The 20,517-nt window shown below is 34.0% G+C and overlaps 1 protein-coding gene across 1 annotated transcript in view; it reads right to left on the minus strand.

The window, feature by feature from the left end:
• Positions 1 to 20,240, minus strand: part of LOC136035059 (neurofilament heavy polypeptide-like) — a 78,996-nt gene extending 58,756 nt beyond the window's left edge. Inside the window, exon 1 of the mRNA XM_065716656.1 lies at positions 20,154 to 20,240. Within this exon, the coding sequence (XP_065572728.1) occupies positions 20,154 to 20,240 (87 nt within the window). The remainder of the gene's footprint in view (positions 1 to 20,153) is intronic.
• Between the last annotated feature and the right edge of the window lie 277 nt (positions 20,241 to 20,517).

Below are 20,517 nucleotides of genomic sequence, written 5' to 3' on the forward strand. Positions count from 1 at the left end.
GATTTAAGTTAAAAAAACAAAGGTTCGTTGATATGTACTTCATAGTGACGCTGAAAAATAAAGAAGAAAAAGAAAACTGAAAAAAGAAAAAAGGTAAAAAACTAAAAAAAAACTAAAAAGAAAAAACACTCAAAGAGAAATTACAGATCGGGACACAAATGACGACCGAGACAGAGGGAATATAAGTGACGACCGGGAACCTCAAAGAGAAATTACAGACTGGGACACCCGGACACAAATCACGACCGGGACACAGGGAATATAAATGACGACCGGGACACAGGAAAACAACTACAACGGGGACGCCGGGGCACAGGCGGGATATATAAATGACGACCGGGACACAGGGATTGTTCGAATAGAAATTACAGACCGGGACACCGGGACACAAATGACGACCGGGACACCGGGACACAGGGAATATAAATGACGACCGGGACACTCAAAGAGAAATTATAAACTGGGACACCGGGACACAAATGACGACTGGGACACAGGGAAAATAAATGACGACCGGGACACAGGGACACATCATTAGAATAATGAGGTATAGATCTGAATACGGATCGTTTTTCCCATGGACAATTATATGTTGCATGTTCAAGAGTCAGTAAACCTGACAATCTATTTATATGCACAGACAATGGGACAGCGAAGAATGTTGTATATTCGCATGTTTTACGTAGTTAAAAACATATATTTATATCTATCTCTATTCACAGGTGGGACACAGGGACACAACTACAATGGCGCGTAACTAATATGGCGCGTAACGACTTACGCGCTTATATATACGCTTATATATATATATATATACGCTTATTACGCTTATATATATATATATATCTATATATATAAAAATAAGTTGTCTGTGGATGGATGGATGGATGGATGTGTGGATGGATGTGTCAGGTGACGTCACCTGAAAAAACTGGATCAGGTGACGTCAAAACTGAAAAAACTAAAAAAAGGCAAAAACTACAAAAAAAACTAAAAACTAATAAAAAAAATAAAAAAGCTAAAAAACTAAAAAAACTATAAAGGTAAAAACCAATAAAAAACTAAAAAAAAAACTGAAAAAACTAAAAAAAGGCAAAAACTACAAAAAAAACTAAAAACTAATAAAAAAAGTAAAAAAGCTAAAAAACTAAAAAAACTAAAAAAAGGTAAAAAACTAAAAAAAATAAAAAATAAAAAAAACTAAAAAAAAGGAAAAAACTGAAAAATAAGCTAAAATAAAGGTAAAAACCAATAAAAAACTAAAAAAAAAAGGAAAAAACTAATAAATGACGACACTCAAAGAGAAAAAAAAGGCAAAAACTACAAAAAAAACTAAAAACTAATAAAAAAAATAAAAAAGCTAAAAAACTAAAAAAACTAAAAAAAGGCAAAAACTACAAAAAAAACTAAAAACTAATAAAAAAGCTAAAAAACTAAAAAAACTAAAAAAAGGCAAAAACTACAAAAAAACTAAAAACTAATAAAAAAAATAAAAAAGCTAAAAAACTAAAAAAAACTAAAAAAACTAAAAAAAGGTAAAAAACTAAAAAAACTAAAAACTAAAAAAAACTAAAAAAGGTAAAAACTAAAAGAACTAAAAAAGAAAAAAATAAATGACGACACTCAAAGAGAAAGTGACCAGGACAAAAGGAATGTTCGATTAGCAATCAACAAAGCACCGGGACACAGGGAGTATAAATGACGACCCGGGGGAAACAGGGGGATATAAATGACGACCGGGACAAAAAAACTAAAAAGAAAAAAAAACTAAAAACTAATAAAAAAACTAAAAAATCTAAAAATCTAAATAAGCTAAAAAAGAAAAAAAAAGGAAAAAAATAAAGGAGAAAAACAAAACTAAAAAACGAATGTATATACAGACCGGGACACCGGGATACAAATGACGACCGGGACCCGGGACACAGGGAATATAAATGACGACCGGGACACAGGGACACAACTACAACGGGGACACCGGGGGAAACAGGGGGATGTAAATGACGACCGGGACACCGGGACAGGGAATGGTCGATTAGCAATCACCATCAACAAAGCTCAAGGGCAATCATTAGAATCATGAGGTATAGATCTGAATACAGATTGTTTTCCCATGGACCATTATATGTTGCATGTTCAAGAGTCGGTAAACCTGACAATCTATTTATATGCAAAGACAATGGGACAGCAAAGAATGTTGTATATTCGCAAGTTTTACGTAGTTAAAACCATATATATATATCTATCTATATTCACAGGTGGGACATAGGGACACAACTACAATGGCGCGTAACTATTATGGCGCGTAACGACTTACGCGCGCGGGGGGGCTTGGGGGGGGCGCGAAGCGCCCCCACCAACTAGGTGTTGGGGTGGCGCGAAGCGCCACCCCAACAGCTAGTATATATATATATATATATATATCTATATATATAAAAATAAGTTGTCTGTCTGTGGATGTGTGGATGGATGTGTGGATGGATGTGTCAGGTGACGTCACCTGAAAAAACTGGATTAGGTGACGTCAAAACTGAAAAAACTAAAAAAAGGCAAAAACTACAAAAAAAAACTAAAAACTAATAAAAAAAATAAAAAAGCTAAAAAACTAAAAAAACTATAAAGGTAAAAACCAATAAAAAACTAAAAAAAAAACTGAAAAAACTAAAAAAAGGCAAAAACTACAAAAAAAAACTAAAAACTAATAAAAAAAGTAAAAAAGCTAAAAAACTAAAAAAACTAAAAAAACTAAAAAAAGGTAAAAAACTAAAAAAAATAAAAAATAAAAAAAAACTAAAAAAAAGGAAAAAACTGAAAAATAAGCTAAAATAAAGGTAAAAACCAATAAAAAACTAAAAAAAAAAAGGAAAAAACTAATAAATGACGACACTCAAAGAGAAAGCGACCAGGACAAAAAACTAAAAAAAAAAGGCAAAAACTACAAAAAAACTAAAAACTAATAAAAAAAATAAAAAAGCTAAAAAACTAAAAAACTAAAAAAAGGTAAAAAACTAAAAAAACTAAAAACTAAAAAAAAACTAAAAAAGGTAAAAACTAAAAGAACTAAAAAAGAAAAAAATAAATGACGACACTCAAAGAGAAAGCGACCAGGACAAAAGGAATGTTCGATTAGCAATCAACAAAGCACCGGGACACAGGGAGTATAAATGACGACCAGGACACAAGTAAAAAAAAAAATTAACAAAACTAAAAAGAAGGTAAAAACTACAAAAAAACTAAAAAGAAAAAAAAACTAAAAACTAATAAAAAAACTAAAAAATCTAAAAATCTAAATAAACTAAAAAAGAAAAAAAAAGGAAAAAAATAAAGGAGAAAAACAAAACTAAAAAACGAATGTATATACAGACCGGTACACCGGGATACAAATGACGACCGGGACACAGGGAATATAAATAACGACCGGGACACAGGGACACAACTACAACGGGGACACCGGGGGAAACAGGGGGATATAAATGACGACCGGGACAAAAAAACTAAAAAGAAATAAAAACTAAAAACTAATAAAAAAAACTAAAAAATCTAAAAATCTAAATAAGCTAAAAAAGAAAAAAAAAGGAAAAAAATAAAGGAGAAAAACAAAACTAAAAAACGAATGTATATACAGACCGGGACACCGGGATACAAATGATGACCGGGACGCGGGACACAGGGAATATAAATGACGACCGGGACACAGGGACACAACTACAACGGGGACACCGGGGGAAACAGGGGGATAACCTGACAATCTATTTATATGCAAAGACAATGGGACAGCAAAGAATGTTGTATATTCGCAAGTTTTACGTAGTTAAAACCATATATATATATATATATATCTATATTCACAGGTGGGACATAGGGACACAACTACAATGGCGCGTAACTATTATGGCGCGTAACGACTTACGCGCGCGGGGGGGCTTGGGGGGGGCGCGAAGCGCCCCCACCAACTAGGTGTTGGGGTGGCGCGAAGCGCCACCCCAACAGCTAGTATATATATATATATATATATATATATATATATATATATATATATATATATATTTATATATTTATATATATATATATATATATATATATATATATCTATATATATAAAAATAAGTTGTCTGTGGATGGATGGATGGATGTGTCAGGTGACGTCACCTGAAAAAACTGGATCAGGTGACGTCAAAACTGAAAAAACTAAAAAAAGGCAAAAACTACAAAAAAAACTAAAAACTAATAAAAAAAATAAAAAAGCTAAAAAACTAAAAAAACTATAAAGGTAAAAACCAATAAAAAACTAAAAAAAAAAACTGAAAAAACTAAAAAAAGGCAAAAACTACAAAAAAAACTAAAAACTAATAAAAAAAGTAAAAAAGCTAAAAAACTAAAAAAACTAAAAAAAGGTAAAAAACTAAAAAAAATAAAAAATAAAAAAAACTAAAAAAAAGGAAAAAACTGAAAAATAAGCTAAAATAAAGGTAAAAACCAATAAAAAACTAAAAAAAAAAAGGAAAAAACTAATAAATGACGACACTCAAAGAGAAAAAAAAGGGAAAAACTACAAAAAAAACTAAAAACTAATAAAAAAAATAAAAAAGCTAAAAAACTAAAAAAACTAAAAAAAGGCAAAAACTACAAAAAAAACTAAAAACTAATAAAAAAGCTAAAAAACTAAAAAAACTAAAAAAAAGGCAAAAACTACAAAAAAACTAAAAACTAATAAAAAAAATAAAAAAGCTAAAAAACTAAAAAAAACTAAAAAAACTAAAAAAAGGTAAAAAACTAAAAAAACTAAAAACTAAAAAAAACTAAAAAAGGTAAAAACTAAAAGAACTAAAAAAGAAAAAAATAAATGACGACACTCAAAGAGAAAGCGACCAGGACAAAAGGAATGTTCGATTAGCAATCAACAAAGCACCGGGACACAGGGAGTATAAATGACGACCCGGGGGAAACAGGGGGATATAAATGACGACCGGGACAAAAAAACTAAAAAGAAAAAAAAACTAAAAACTAATAAAAAAACTAAAAAATCTAAAAATCTAAATAAGCTAAAAAAGAAAAAAAAAGGAAAAAAATAAAGGAGAAAAACAAAACTAAAAAACGAATGTATATACAGACCGGGACACCGGGATACAAATGACGACCGGGACCCGGGACACAGGGAATATAAATGACGACCGGGACACAGGGACACAACTACAACGGGGACACCGGGGGAAACAGGGGGATGTAAATGACGACCGGGACACCGGGACAGGGAATGGTCGATTAGCAATCACCATCAACAAAGCTCAAGGGCAATCATTAGAATCATGAGGTATAGATCTGAATACAGATTGTTTTCCCATGGACCATTATATGTTGCATGTTCAAGAGTCGGTAAACCTGACAATCTATTTATATGCAAAGACAATGGGACAGCAAAGAATGTTGTATATTCGCAAGTTTTACGTAGTTAAAACCATATATATATATCTATCTATATTCACAGGTGGGACATAGGGACACAACTACAATGGCGCGTAACTATTATGGCGCGTAACGACTTACGCGCGCGGGGGGGCTTGGGGGGGGCGCGAAGCGCCCCCACCAACTAGGTGTTGGGGTGGCGCGAAGCGCCACCCCAACAGCTAGTATATATATATATATATATATATATATATATATATATATATATATATCTATATATATAAAAATAAGTTGTCTGTGGATCGTGGATCAGGTGACGTCACCTGAAAAAACTGGATCAGGTGACGTCAAAACTGAAAAAACTAAAAAAAGGCAAAAACTACAAAAAAACTAAAAACTAATAAAAAAAATAAAAAACTAAAAAAACTAAAAAAAGGCAAAAACTACAAAAAAACTAAAAACTAATAAAAAAAAATAAAAAAGCTAAAAAACTAAAAAAACTAAAAAAAGGTAAAAAACTAAAAAAAACTAAAAACTAAATAAAACTAAAAAAAGGAAAAAACTGAAAAATAAGCTAAAATAAAGGTAAAAACCAATAAAAAACTAAAAAAAAAACTGAAAAAACTAAAAAAAGGCAAAAACTACAAAAAAAACTAAAAACTAATAAAAAAAGTAAAAAAGCTAAAAAACTAAAAAAACTAAAAAAATTAAAAAAAGGTAAAAAACTAAAAAAAAATAAAAAATAAAAAAAAACTAAAAAAAAGGAAAAAACTGAAAAATAAGCTAAAATAAAGGTAAAAACCAATAAAAAACTAAAAAGAAAAAAAGGGAAAAAACTAAAAAAAATTTCATCTAAAAAACTAAAAAAAACTAAAAAAGGTAAAAACTAAAAGAACTAAAAAAGAAAAAAATAAATGACGACACTCAAAGAGAAAGCGACCAGGACAAAAGGAATGTTCGATTAGCAATCAACAAAGCACCGGGACACAGGGAGTATAAATGACGACCAGGACATAAGTAAAAAAAACTAACAAAACTAAAAAGAAGGTAAAAACTACAAAAAAACTAAAAAGAAAAAAACTAAAAAAAGGCAAAAACTACAAAAAAAACTAAAAACTAATAAAAAACCTTAAAAAACTAAAAAAAACTAAAAAAAGGCAAAAACTACAAAAAAAACTAAAAACTAATAAAAAATATAAAAAAGCTAAAAAACTAAAAAAACTAAAAAAACTAAAAAAAGGTAAAAAACTAAAAAACTAAAAACTAAAAAAAACTAAAAAAAAGGAAAAAACTGAAAAATAAGCTAAAATAAAGGTAAAAACCAATAAAAAAGTAAAAAAAAACTGAAAAAACTAAAAAAAGGCAAAAACTACAAAAAAAACTAAAAACTAATAAAAAAAGTAAAAAAGCTAAAAAACTAAAAAAAATAAAAAAAATAAAAAAAGGTAAAAAACTAAAAAAAATAAAAAATAAAAAAAAAACTAAAAAAAAGGAAAAAACTGAAAAATAAGCTAAAATAAAGGTAAAAACCAATAAAAAACTAAAAAGAAAAAAAGGAAAAAACTAAAAAAAATTTTCATCTAAAAAACTAAAAAAAAACTAAAAAAGGTAACAACTAAAAGAACTAAAAAAGAAAAAAATAAATGACGACACTCAAAGAGAAAGCGACCAGGACAAAAGGAATGTTCGATTAGCAATCAACAAAGCACCGGGACACAGGGAGTACAAATGACGACCAGGACATAAGTAAAAAAAAAACTAACAAAACTAAAAAGAAGGTAAAAACTACAAAAAAAAAACTAAAAACTAATAAAAAAACTAAAAAATCTAAAAATCTAAATAAACTAAAAAAGAAAAAAAAGGAAAAAAATAAAGGAGAAAAACAAAACTAAAAAACGAATGTATATACAGACCGGGACACCGGGATACAAATGACGACCGGGACACAGGGAATATAAATGACGACCGGGACACAGGGACACAACTACAACGGGGACACCGGGGGAAACAGGGGGATATAAATGACGACCGGGACACCGGGACAGGGAATGGTCGATTAGCAATCACCATCAACAAAGCTCAAGGGCAATCATTAGAATCATGAGGTATAGATCTGAATACAGATTGTTTTCCCATGGACCATTATATGTTGCATGTTCAAGAGTCGGTAAACCTGACAATCTATTTATATGCAAAGACAATGGGACAGCAAAGAATGTTGTATATTCGCAAGTTTTACGTAGTTAAAACCATATATATATATATATATATATATATATATATATATATATATATATATATATATATATATATATATATATATATATATATATATATATATATATATATATATATATATATATATATATATATATATATATATATATATTCACAGGTGGGACATAGGGACACAACTACAATGGCGCGTAACTATTATGGCGCGTAACGACTTACGCGCGCGGGGGGGCTTGGGGGGTGCGCGAAGCGCCCCCACCAACTAGGTGTTGGGGTGGCGCGAAGCGCCACCCCAACAGCTAGTATATATATATATATATTTACAGGTGAGACACAGGGACACAATAGGGAATGTAAATGACGACCGGGACACTCAAAGAGAAAGCGACCGGGACACAAGGAATGTTCGATTAGCAATCAGGGACACAGGGAAACAATAACAACGGGGACGCCGGGGTTCAGTGGGATATATAAATGACGACGGGGACACAGGGAATGTTCGATTAGCAATCACCATCAACAAAGCTCAAGGGCAATCATTAGAATAATAAGGTATAGATCTGAAAACAGATTGTTTTTCCCATGGACAATTATATGTTGCATGTTCAAGAGTCGGTAAACCTGACAATCTATTTATATGCACAGACAATGGGACAGCCAAGAATGTTGTATATTCGCAAGTTTTACGTAGTTAAAAATATATGTATATCTATCTATATTCACAGGTGGGACACAGTGGGACGCTTGGGGGGGGCGAAGCGCCCCCACCAACTAGGTGTTGGGGTGGCGCGAAATAAAAATAAGTTGTCTGTCTGTTATGTCTGTAACACTTTGTCTGTTACGCCAAATTATATCTTCTATATATAAAAAAGAAAACAAACTAGAATGTAAAAACTGGAAATTGCATAAATATTTCGAAATATTTTGACAATAGATTAAAGTAATTCGAAAAAAGAAAAATGGTAAAAAACAAAAAAAAACTAAAAAGAAAAAACCAAAAAAAAAATTAAAAAAATTAAAAAAAGAAAAAACCTAAAAAGAAAAAACGTAAAAAAATAAAGAAGATAAAAAACTAAAAAGAAAAAACTAAAAAAAAGCTAAAAATCTAAAAAAAAGAAACAACTAAAAAAAACTGGGAATTGCAAAAATATTTCAATATATTTTGACAATAGATTAAAGTAATTCGAAAACCTTAAAACAGATACCCCAAATTTGAGGTTTAATATAAATTGTTGGAGCTTTAGCATGTTTGGCACGTAAAGATTTTTCCAAGTGTCAATGTTAGAATGAACGTTGACAAATTGAAGAAAACAAATCAATGAAAAGAAGAAACTAAAAAAAAGAAAAACTAAAAAAGAAAAAAAACTAAAGAAGAAACTGTATCTATATATATAAAAATAAATTGTATACATGCATGTTTGTTTGTTTGTGGGTTTGCATTTGACGTCATTATAAGTATATAAGGCTTTGTATATGTCATCCTAATGAGATGACACTACAGACCGGGACACCGGGACACAAATGACGACCGGGACACAGGGAATATAAATGACGACCGGGACACTCAAAGAGAAATTACAGACCGGGAGACCGGGACACAAATGACGACCGGGTCACCGGGACAGAGAGAATATAAATGACGACCGGGACACTCAAAGAGAGATTACAGACTGGGATACCGGGACACAAATGACGACCGGGACACAGGGAATATAAATGACGACCAGGACACAGGGACACAACTACAACGGGGATGCCGGGGGCACAGGGGGATATATAAATGACGGCGGGGACAAAGGGAATGTTCGATTAGCAATCACCATAAACAAAGCTCAAGGGCAATCGTTAGAAAAATGCGGTATAGATCTGAATCTATCTATCTTCTATCTATCTTCTTATATCTAGATATAAAAATAAGTTGTAGGTGTGTTACGTCTGTTACACTATGTCTGTTACGCCAGATTATATCTATATATATAAAAATAAGTTGTCTGTGTGTTATGTTACACCTTGTCTGTTACGGCAGATTATATCTTCTATCCATATAAAAATAAGTTGTATGTATTTTTGTGTTGAGGGTTTAAATGTAAAAACTGGGAATTGCATAAATATTTCGAAATATTTTGACAATAGATTAATGTAATTTGAAAACCTTAAAAAAGATACTGAACCTTGAGGTTCATTATAAATTGTTGAGCTTTATCAAGCTTGGCACGTGGAGATTTCTCTAACTGTCAATGTTAGAATGAACATTAACAAATTGAAAAACATTGAAAAAGATAGAATGTTACTAAATCCTACAACAGAAGAAACAGCCGAGGAAGCTGCTCAAAGAGTTAATGCCAAAAGGCTTGCGGGTAAAGAACGCAAAACCGCGCAATTAGATGAAGATCAACCTGGACAGCGAGAGTCAAAACGTATCAAAACTGAAAATGATAGCGATGATGATTGGGTTTGGGATTTTGACTTGGATAAGGTCATCAATGCCTACCAGATTTTAGTTAAAAAAAACAAAGGTTCGGCGATATGTATTTACGTCTGAAAAATAAAGAAGAAAAAGAAAACTGAAACTAAAAATGTAAAAACTGGGAATTGCATAAATATTTCAAAATATTTTGACAATAGATTTAAGTAATTCGAAAACCTTAAAACAGATACTTAAAATTTTGAAGTTTATTATAAATTGTTGAGCTTTAGCATGCTTGGCACGTGAAGATTTTTCCAACTGTCAATGTTAGAATGAACATTGACCGACAGAATTTGCGATTGCTATATGTCACTTGGTTAATACCAAGTGCCATAAAAAGGTAATAAACTAAAAAAAAAAAAGCTAAAAAAACTAAAAAAGCTGCAAAACTAAAAAAAGAAGAACTAAAAAAGAAACTATATATATAAAAATAAGTTGTATGTCTGTAGACTGACGTCATGTTTGTGTGTCGACTGATGTCATGTTTGTCGACTGACGTCATTATGAGGATTGAGCATTATTCCATCATGAAGTTGTTTATCGACTGAAGTCATGTTTGTCGACTGACAAAATTACAGACCGGGACACCGGGACACCGGGACACATATGACGACCGGGAAACAGGGAATATAAATGACGAACGGGACGCTCAAAGAGAAATTACAGACTGGGACACCGGGACACAAATAACGACCGGGACACAGGGAATATAAATGACGACCGGGACACAGGGACACAACTACAATGGGGACGCCGGGGGGCACAGGGGGGATATATAAATGACGACCGGGACACAGGGAATGTTCGATTAGCAATCACCATCAACAAAGCTCAAGGACAATCATTAGAATAATGAGGTATATATCTGAATACGGATTGTTTTCTCCATGGACAATTTTCACAAAACTGGACAACAGTTTTCTCCACGCCCCCACCAACTAGGTGTTGGGGTGGCACGAAGCGCCACCCCAACAGCTAGCTTTTATATATATAGATATAATCTGGCGTAACAGACATAGTGTAACAGACATAACATACAAACAACTTATTTTTATATAGATAGATTACTAATAAAAACGTTCGTAAAAAAGTCTCTAGTTGCCTTTTTAAGTAACCAAAAAATTGGAGGGCAACTAGTCTCTTCTCCCACTCCTTTTTTTTATCAGAATCTCCCGATCAAAACTATGAGAAAGCCATTTAGCCAAAAAATCAATTAAATTTTTTTTTTAATTATTCACGCCCAGTGAGCCAAAATCAAAACATGAATTAAATCAAAAACGTTCAGAAATTAAGTGAAAAAACAAAACAAATTTATTTAACTGCAAGTAAGGAGTGACATTAAAACTTAAAACGAACAGAAATTATTCCGTATATGAAAGGGGTTGTCCCCTCCTCAACACCTCGCTCTTTAAGCTAAAGTTTTTTATTGTTTTAAAAAGCGGAGTTGTGAGAAAGAGTCAAACTCTAATGTACAGAACGAGGCGTCGAGGAGGGGACAACCTCTTTCATATACGTTTATACTCGCTCCTTACTTGCAGTTAAAAAACTTGTTTTTATTTTAATTAAAAACTTTATAAAACGTTTATTTAAACTTTCATTTCCATTTTGTTTTGTTTGCTTTAGTTTTTATAAGAATTTACGAAAACATTTTCCCCCTAATGTATGTTTCAGATATCAGAATGCGATATGTTGCGTAATACAAGGGGTTGGAACAACTTAAAACTTAAAACTTTTTATACTCATAATCCAGGATTAATTTAGCGAGTATAAACTGGCACTAGTGTCCGCACATACACCTCAACGACATCTAGCGTTTCGTAAAACTTGGCAATTTTTCAGTGTAATGATAAGCATAATTAGTTTAATTTGCGTAGTTGATAAGATAAGAGTAGTAATAAGTATCTGATCTCACTTCCTCGTAGAATAATAGTTACAAAGCTTGGAAAATGCCAAGTGTGGCCAAGTGCTAGTTAGTGTTGATGATTTTTTTGTCCACGACCTTTACCTTTTATTACCTTTTTATTACCTTTTATTACGCACTCACTTTCTCCCATGTCTCATAGATAAGAATAGTAGGAAAGTGAATATCACACCTTTGTGAAATAAGAATGATCTGAGCACTGATAATTATGATGGATTGTGTAGCTTATAGATCTCAAATGGATTATAGAAAGTGAGTGCACCACTTTTCAACCGTATAATGAGATAAGTTACCCATAATCTTTGGATCAGTTGTGGAGGTCTTTTTTATCTTCTTATAAGCTATTTTTTTTTGTTTACTTTATTAATAAACACAATTATAACTCTTTACATTTTACATCTACTGAATTGATGGAAAAACATACTTTTTTGTTGGCTTGCAGTAGTAAAATTTAACCATTCTCTAAACACACAAAAAACCTCCTCAACGCCCTGCTCTTTACGCTAAAGTTTGACTCTTTCTCCTAACTCTATTTTTAAAACAGTAAGAAACTTTAGCGCAAAGAGCGGGGCGTTGAGGAGGAAAAGCCCCTTTCATATACGGACGTTTTTGAATTAATGCATGTTTTGATCTTGGCTCTCCGCACATAAATAATTAAAACGAAATTTGCATAGTAATTAATTGCAATTAATCGGAAGATTTTGAGAAAAAAGAGCGAGGGAGGAGGCCTAGTTGCCCTCCAATTTTTTGATTACTTAAAAAAGCAACTAGAACTTTTAATTTTTTACAAACGTTTTCATTGGTAAAAAATATACGTAACTTACGAATTAATTACGTAACAAACTTCTATATTCATATGTTTTTATTGCGTGTATGAGGGGGTTCAACCCTTGTCGATACCTCGCTCTTTACCCTAAAGCTTAAATTTTGTCGCAATTCCTTAAGAATGACCTCTGAATCACAAAGGTCGTAGAATAAATAGTTGAAATTACTAAAAATACTTTAGTGTAAAGAGTGTGGTATAACGAGGAGGTAAACCACTCATATGCGTAATAATTTTTGTTCGTTTTAAGTTTTAATGCTGCTCCTTACTTTCAGTTGAAAAAACTTTTCATATTTATTTTTTCATTGTTTTTTCCAAACAATGCTAGAAAACCCTGTGCCCCCCTCATTGAAATTCTCTTCCCCCATGACAAGTTTCTCTATGGAAATATCCTCCCACGTAACCCCCTCAAATTTCCCCCCTTAACACAAAAAATCCCCCTGAAAACGTCTTTACACTTCCCAGTAACCATTACTATATGTAAACACAGGTCAAAGTTTGTAACTTGCAGCCCCTCCCACGGGGACTGTAGGGGAGTAAGTCGTCCCTAAAGACATAGTTATTAGGTTTTTCGACTATGGTGAATACAATGGCTATCTCAGAATATTGATCTGGCAACTTTTGGGAAAAAACGAGCGTGGGAGGGGGCCTAGGTGCCCTCCAATTTTTTTGGTCACTCAGTTGATACGATCACCCCTGGGAAAAAACAAAACAAAAAACAAATAAACACGCATCCGTGATCAGTCTTCTGGCAAAAAGGCAAAATTCCACATTTTTGTAGATAGGAGCTTGAAACTTCTACACTAAGGTTCTCTGATACGCTGAATCTGATGGTGTGATTTTCGTTAAGATTGTATGACTTTTAAGGGGTGTTTCCCTCTATTTTCTGAAATGAGGCAAATTTTCTCAGGCTCGTAACTTTTGATGGGTATAACTGATCTTGATGAAACTTATATATATTTTAAAAATGAGTTTCTTTTATTGGGAAGCATACGGACGTTTTTATGGGATGGATTGTTCTGGAAGAGGGGAGGATTCGGGGGTTACTTGGGAAAATCTTTCCATGAAGGAAGTTTTAAAGAAGGAGAAAGGGCAATGCTATGAAGGGGGCACCGTATTTCCCAGCATTATTTAAAAAAACGATAAGAAACTAAATAAAAAAAACAAGATTTTTCAACTGAAAGTAAAGAACAACATCAAATCTTAAAGGAACAGAAACTATTACGTATATGAGGGGGGTTCGCATCCTAGTCAATACCTCACTCTTCACACTAAAGTCTTTCTTAGTACTTTCATATGAGCTATTTCTTCTAATTAAACAGCCTTCGTGATTAAGGAGTCACTCTTAAAGAATTGGAACAAGATTTGAACTTTAGCGTAAAGAGCGAGGTATTGACTAGGGGGCAAACCCCCTAATGCACCTAATAAAAATATACGAATATAGAAGCCTGGTACATAAGCTAATTCGTAAGTTACTTATATTTATTACTAGCTGTTGGGGTGGCGCTTCACGCCACCCCATGGTGGCGCGTGTGTGGCATGGATGGTGATTGCTAATCGACCATTCCCTGTGTCGCCGTCGTCATTTATATATCCCCCTGTGCCCCCCGGCGTCCCCGTTGTAGCTGTGTCCCGGTCGTCATTTATATTCCCTGTGTTCCGGTCGTCATTTGTGTCCCGGTGTCCCAGTCTGTGATTTCTCTTTGAGTGTCCCGGGCGTCATTTATATTCCTTGTGTCCCGGTCGTCATTTGTGTCCCGGTGTCCCGGTTTGTATATACATTCGTTTTTGAATTGGTCTTTTTTTAGTTTTTAGTTTGTTACCTTTTTTTTATTTTTTTTAGTTATACCTCATGATTCTAATGATTGCCCTTGGGCTTTGTTGATGGTGATTGCTAATCGAACATTCCCTGTGTCCCCGTCGTCATTTATATATCCCCCTGTGCCCCCCGGCGTCCCCGTTGTAGTTGTGTCCCTGTGTCCCGGTCGTCATTTATATTCCCTGTGTCCCGGTCGTCATTTGTGTCCCGGTGTCCCAGTCTATGATTTCTCTTTGAGTGTCCCGGTCGTCATTTATATTCCCTGTGTCCCGGTCGTCATTTTTATCCCGGTGTCCCGGTCTGTATATACATTCGTTTTTGAAATGGTATATGATGAAATAAATTTTTGTGTTTTTCCCCCTTTTTTTTTAGTTTTTTTTCTTTTTATTTTTTTTGTTTTGTTTTTCTCCTTTATTTTTCATTTTTTTCCTTTTTTAATTTTTTTTTCTTTTTTAGTTTTTTTAGTTTTTTAGCTTTTTTATTTTTTTATTAGTTTTTAGTTTTTTTTTTTCTTTTTAGTTTTTTGTAGTTTTTACCTTTTTTTTAGTTTATTTAGTTTTTTTTTACTTATGTCCTGGTCGTCGTTTATACTCCCTGTGTCCCGGTCGTCATTTGTGTCCCGGTGCTTTGTTGATGGTGACTGCTAATCGAACATTTCTTGTGTCCCGGTCGCTTTCTCTTTGAGTGTCCCGGTCGTCATTTATATTCCCTATGTGCCGGTGTCCCGGTTGTCATTTGTGTACCGATGTCCCGGTCTGTAATTTCGTCAGTCGAAAACATGACGTCAGTCGACGCACAAACATGACGTCACTCGACAGACACACACACACACAGACAACTTATTTATATATATATCTATCTACATATATAAAAATAAGTTGTCTGTCTGTGTGTCTGTCTGTGGATCAGGTGACGTCATGTTTCTGTGTCGACTGACGTCATGAAGTTAGTTGTCGTCATTTTTGCTATGACGGTGACGTCATTAATGGTATTTAAGACATGCGTTCACGGAAAAATGTTTAATTGTAAAATGACTGAAGAACCTACAATGGCAACAGCCGAGGAAGCTGCTCAAAGAGTTTATGCCAAAAAACTTGCTGCTGATAGAGAAAGTAAGAAAAGAAAGCGTGCCGAGGAATCACAAGAACAGCAAGAAAACAGGCTTGCAGCTGATAGAGAAAGTAAGAAAAGAAAGCGTGCCGAGGAATCACAAGAACAGCAAGAAAACAGGCTTGCGGCTAAAGAACGCAAAACCGCGCAGTTAGATGAAAATCCACCTGGAAAGCGAGAGTCAAAACATATCAAAACTGAAAATGATAGCGATGATGATTGGGTTTGGGATTTTGACTTGGATAAGGTCATCAATGCCTACCAGATTTAAGTTAAAAAACAAAGGTTCGGCGATATGTACTTCATAGTGACGCTGAAAAATAAAGAAGAAAAAAAACTGAAAAAATGTAAAAAAACTAAAAAAAACTAAAAAGAAAAAACACTCAAAAATAAATTACAGACCGGGACACAAATGACGACCGACACAGAGGGAATATAAATGACGACCAGGAACCTCAAAGAAAAATTACAGACTGGGACACCCGGACACAAATCACGACCGGGAATATAAATGACGACCGGGACGCAGGGACACAACTACAACGGGGACGCCGGGGGCACAGGCGGGATATATAATTGACGACTGAGACACAGGGATTGTTTGAATAGAAATTACAGACCGGGACACCGGGACACAAATGACGACCGGGACACTGGGACACAGGGAATATAAATGACGACCGGGACACTCAAAGAGAAAATACAAACTGGGACACCAGGACACAAATGACGACCGGGACACAGGGAATATAAATGCTATTTATATGCACAGACAATGGGACAGCGAAGAATGTTGTATATTCGCATGTTTTACGTAGTTAAAAATATATATTTATATCTATCTCTATTCACAGGTGGGACACAGGGACACCGCTACAATGGCGCGTAACGACTTACGCGCGCGAAGCGCCCCACCAACTAGGTGTTGGGGTGGCGCGAAGCGCCACCCCAACAGCTAGTAGATTAATAAAAACGTTCGTAAATAAAATTAGAATTTCTAGTGCCCTTTTTAAGAAACCCAAAAAAATTGGAGGGCAACTAAGCCCCTTTTTCTCAAAGTCATCCGATCGAAATTTTCCGAAATTATTTAGCCAAAAAAGTAAAATACATATGCTAATTCCTTTAACATAAAGAAAGAAAACGATCACGAGAAGGCGGGTTTTTAAAGGCCAAACGATAATACTGAAGAAAACACAGAAAAAGAATATTTTGAGAGACCAACTACCTCTCTTCCTCAGCGCGAACAAAATAATATAATCAAGGGAAAAGCAAAAAGCAAAAAACAAAGGTGGAAAGTGCAACAAAACCAATGAAAAAAAAACACCAAAAAGTTAAATAAAAGACCAAAAATTAAAAAAATTGAAATCAAATACCTAATAACAGTAAAGCGAGTTGCTCACAATATCTGCGATTTACACAAAATCCAAAAAACATGAACTGCCATCGATGAATACTAACGAACAACTGAGAAACAAAAGAAAAAAAAACTTTTCCTCAAACAGAGGAAGCAGCAATTGAATAAATTCGAGAACTGAGTCTCCTGATTTCTTCATTATTTTCATTTGGCCTTTAAAAACCACATTTTCGATCGTTTTCTTTCTTTATGTTATGGCAGGTCAATGTGGTTTAAGAAATTATCTTCAAATTTCTTTTTAATTATTCGTGCACAGTGAGCCAAAATTCAAACCTGCATTAATTCAAAAACGTTCAGAAATTGAATAAAAAGATTTTTTTTAGCTGAAAGTAAGGAGCGACATTAAAACTTAAAAGGAATAGAAACTACTCTGTATATGAAAGGGGCTGTTCCTTCCTCAACGCCTCACTCTTTACGCTGAAGTTTGACTCTTTCTCAAAACTCTACTTTTTAAACAAAAAGCTTTAGCGTTAAGAGCGAGGCGTTGAGGAATGGAGAAACCCTTTTATATAAGGAATAATATCAATTTAGACGAGTGGTTCTTAAATAATTTTTGGATGATACTCTTCCTAGACATTTCTAAACCTTGATGCCCCCTTGATGTATTAAAATTTTGTCATTCAAAATTTTATGTTTGTTCACCTGAAGGAAGCCTAAAAGGCCGAAAAAACTTTTTATCGAGTCGTCTACTAGGCATATTTTATGCTAATAAAATTTTCTTTACGGGTATAAAACACATTTTATAAAATGCATGCCCTCATTGCATTACAGTGCAGTACGTCATTGTAATACTATCATGTATCTGTTTTGCTCTTGAAATAAATATGACCATGTGACGTCATAGTTAGCCGAAGGATGCACGTCCTGCCCATGACCCTCCAAAATATTGCCACCCCCCCCCCTAGTAGGGCCTGCACAATACTTCGGATATCACAGATCTAGACCATTACTGATTGAAAGAAACGGTATCCATCAATGGATTCATGGGGAAGTATCTGTTTTTAATGGATTAGAGACTGTTTTATCCTTCTGTCTGAATTTTAAATCTTGCCAATGACCTTGGAATTGGAGCATCATTCTAGTGGCTAAGCAATGAAAAGAATCTGGAAAACAAGACTGGTCTGTGACCAATAAGAAGAAGAAAAGAATCAACTAGAGAATCAAATGTATAAAATAACTAGACAATAAAATGTATACAAGCCTACCGTGTGTGGAGTGCTGGAGAACGAGTGCCCAGACATAGCCCTTCAAGTTTCTTCAAGAAGAGGAACAGTGAGAATCACAACGAGTTCCAGACGAAAAGAATTCTTTAAAATGGAATGATCTTTCGATGCATTAACAGGAAGGAGGACGTCAATTCAAGCTATAATTTCTTCATTCAATTGAAATTACGGATTTGACACTTCACAGTTTCAAGTTTCAGAATAACGCGATGATTATGCTGATAAATAAGTAAAGACCCAAATGCATACAAACCTACCGCGTGCGGAATGCTGGGGCCTAGATGAAGCCTGGGCTCCTGGTGCTGATAATATTATGCCAGAGCAATTTTAAGCCAGTGACATTATTCTACGATTCTTAGGAGCCAAAGCCTGAATCGCTGACTTGTGGTGACACTACAAATAAATTAGAACCTGAAATGACCACATTATAAGCTTCAGACCTTCTGCAGCAAAATAAATGGAAAAGCAGGTAAATAAAATATTTGTTAACCAATGATTATAATAGCTTCCAAAGGGGGAAATTACAAACAGCCTCAAAGATAGCCGCTTGGGAGCTATAAAAATAGCCACCGAAATGTTTTAAGTTCTGCTACTTTAAAACATGAGAATAGCACTGAAATCAGGTTTCCAGCCTTTTTTAGCTGTTCTGGCCTCGGCTTGATATACAAGAAAATAGTACATCGATGGCTGCATGGGATGTCTGTTAAAGTTATGAGAGATATGTGGTAGGGAAAGCCTTCAATGTAAATAGTGGAGTGCCACAAGGTTCTGTATTAAGACCTTTACTGTTTTTGATATGTGTGGATACAATGCGTTTTTACCTTGCTGATGCCGTAAATACATCCTTCGCAGATGACACAGCGCTTACAGTGAATACAAAGTCTACTGATGATCTTTTAGAGAAAACTAATACAAATCTGGAGAATTTATCTCAGTTCAAAAAGCATTGTTTTCTTGCAGTGAATATTGAGAAGACTAACTTTATGATTTTTAGTCACGTTGGTAAAGTTGTAACTAATAGTCATAGTTTTCTTTCACAAGGTATTTCCATTACTCAGGTTTTTCAATGTAGACATCTAGGATTTTATTTTGATGTAAACTTCAGCTAGATTCATCATTGCAAAGTTATATCTTCAAAGGTGGATCGCAGAGTTGGTATTTTAAGAAGATTTCCCAGTTTTTTTCCTCTACATGTTCTGAAAGCAATTTATTATTCAATTGTTCATCCTTATTTAGTGTATGGTTGTTTATTGCATGCAAATAATGTTTCTAGTCATGTGAAAAGGGCCCAGATTATGCAGAATACGACAATTAGAACATTTTGTGATTATTTTGCGTGCGATAGTACTGAAGATTGTTTTAGAGATTTAGATAATTTGAATATTGATTGTACTAAGTCTCAACAGATTTTAATTTTTGTGTACACGGTTTTAAAAAGACCAGGGTAGGTTAACCAGGTTAACAGGTTAATCTAGGTTAACCTGTGACAGGTTAACCTAGGTTAACCAGGTTTTAAATGTCTCCTCAGTATTTAAGAAATTTTTATCGATGTAATTCAGATTATCACGATTATTCTACTAGAAACTCTGAATAGTTGACACTTGGAAAACTCTATGGGCTTCCCGACATGAGAAGGATGAAGTGCTGAGATGTCAATTAATGCGCCTAGGTTTTATGGAATATTCATGGGGTCAGACTTTGTAATGCAAAATCGTAAGTATTTGGACAAGTACTGACGCACTTTGACCGAACATGATTTGTCACATTTCTGCTTCTTAGCTAGAGGTTCTAGGAGGTGCTTGTTACTCCTAATCAGGGATCTATCCATTCTCGTTTACAACCATTTTGTGTTTCAACAAATGACAAGATACTGGTCTTGGTCAACCTGCAAGGGACCTAAACGGCCGAGGGCGGAAATAAAATGAACAAAGAGCGATTTTAACGAGACCTTGCGGCTACCAGCACGTCGCTGAAAACGGAATTTTTGGAAGTTGGGTCTCAAAATATGTATAGTGGGGTATCTGATTGTAAGAAAAATGTTGGAACCGAGTCAGAAGCAAGTTATAAAGCTGTAAACTGAATCTAGTTTTGGAACCTCATGTACC

This window comes from Artemia franciscana, chromosome 13 (genome assembly GCF_032884065.1).
Source record: "Artemia franciscana chromosome 13, ASM3288406v1, whole genome shotgun sequence".
NCBI lineage: Eukaryota > Metazoa > Arthropoda > Branchiopoda > Anostraca > Artemiidae > Artemia > Artemia franciscana.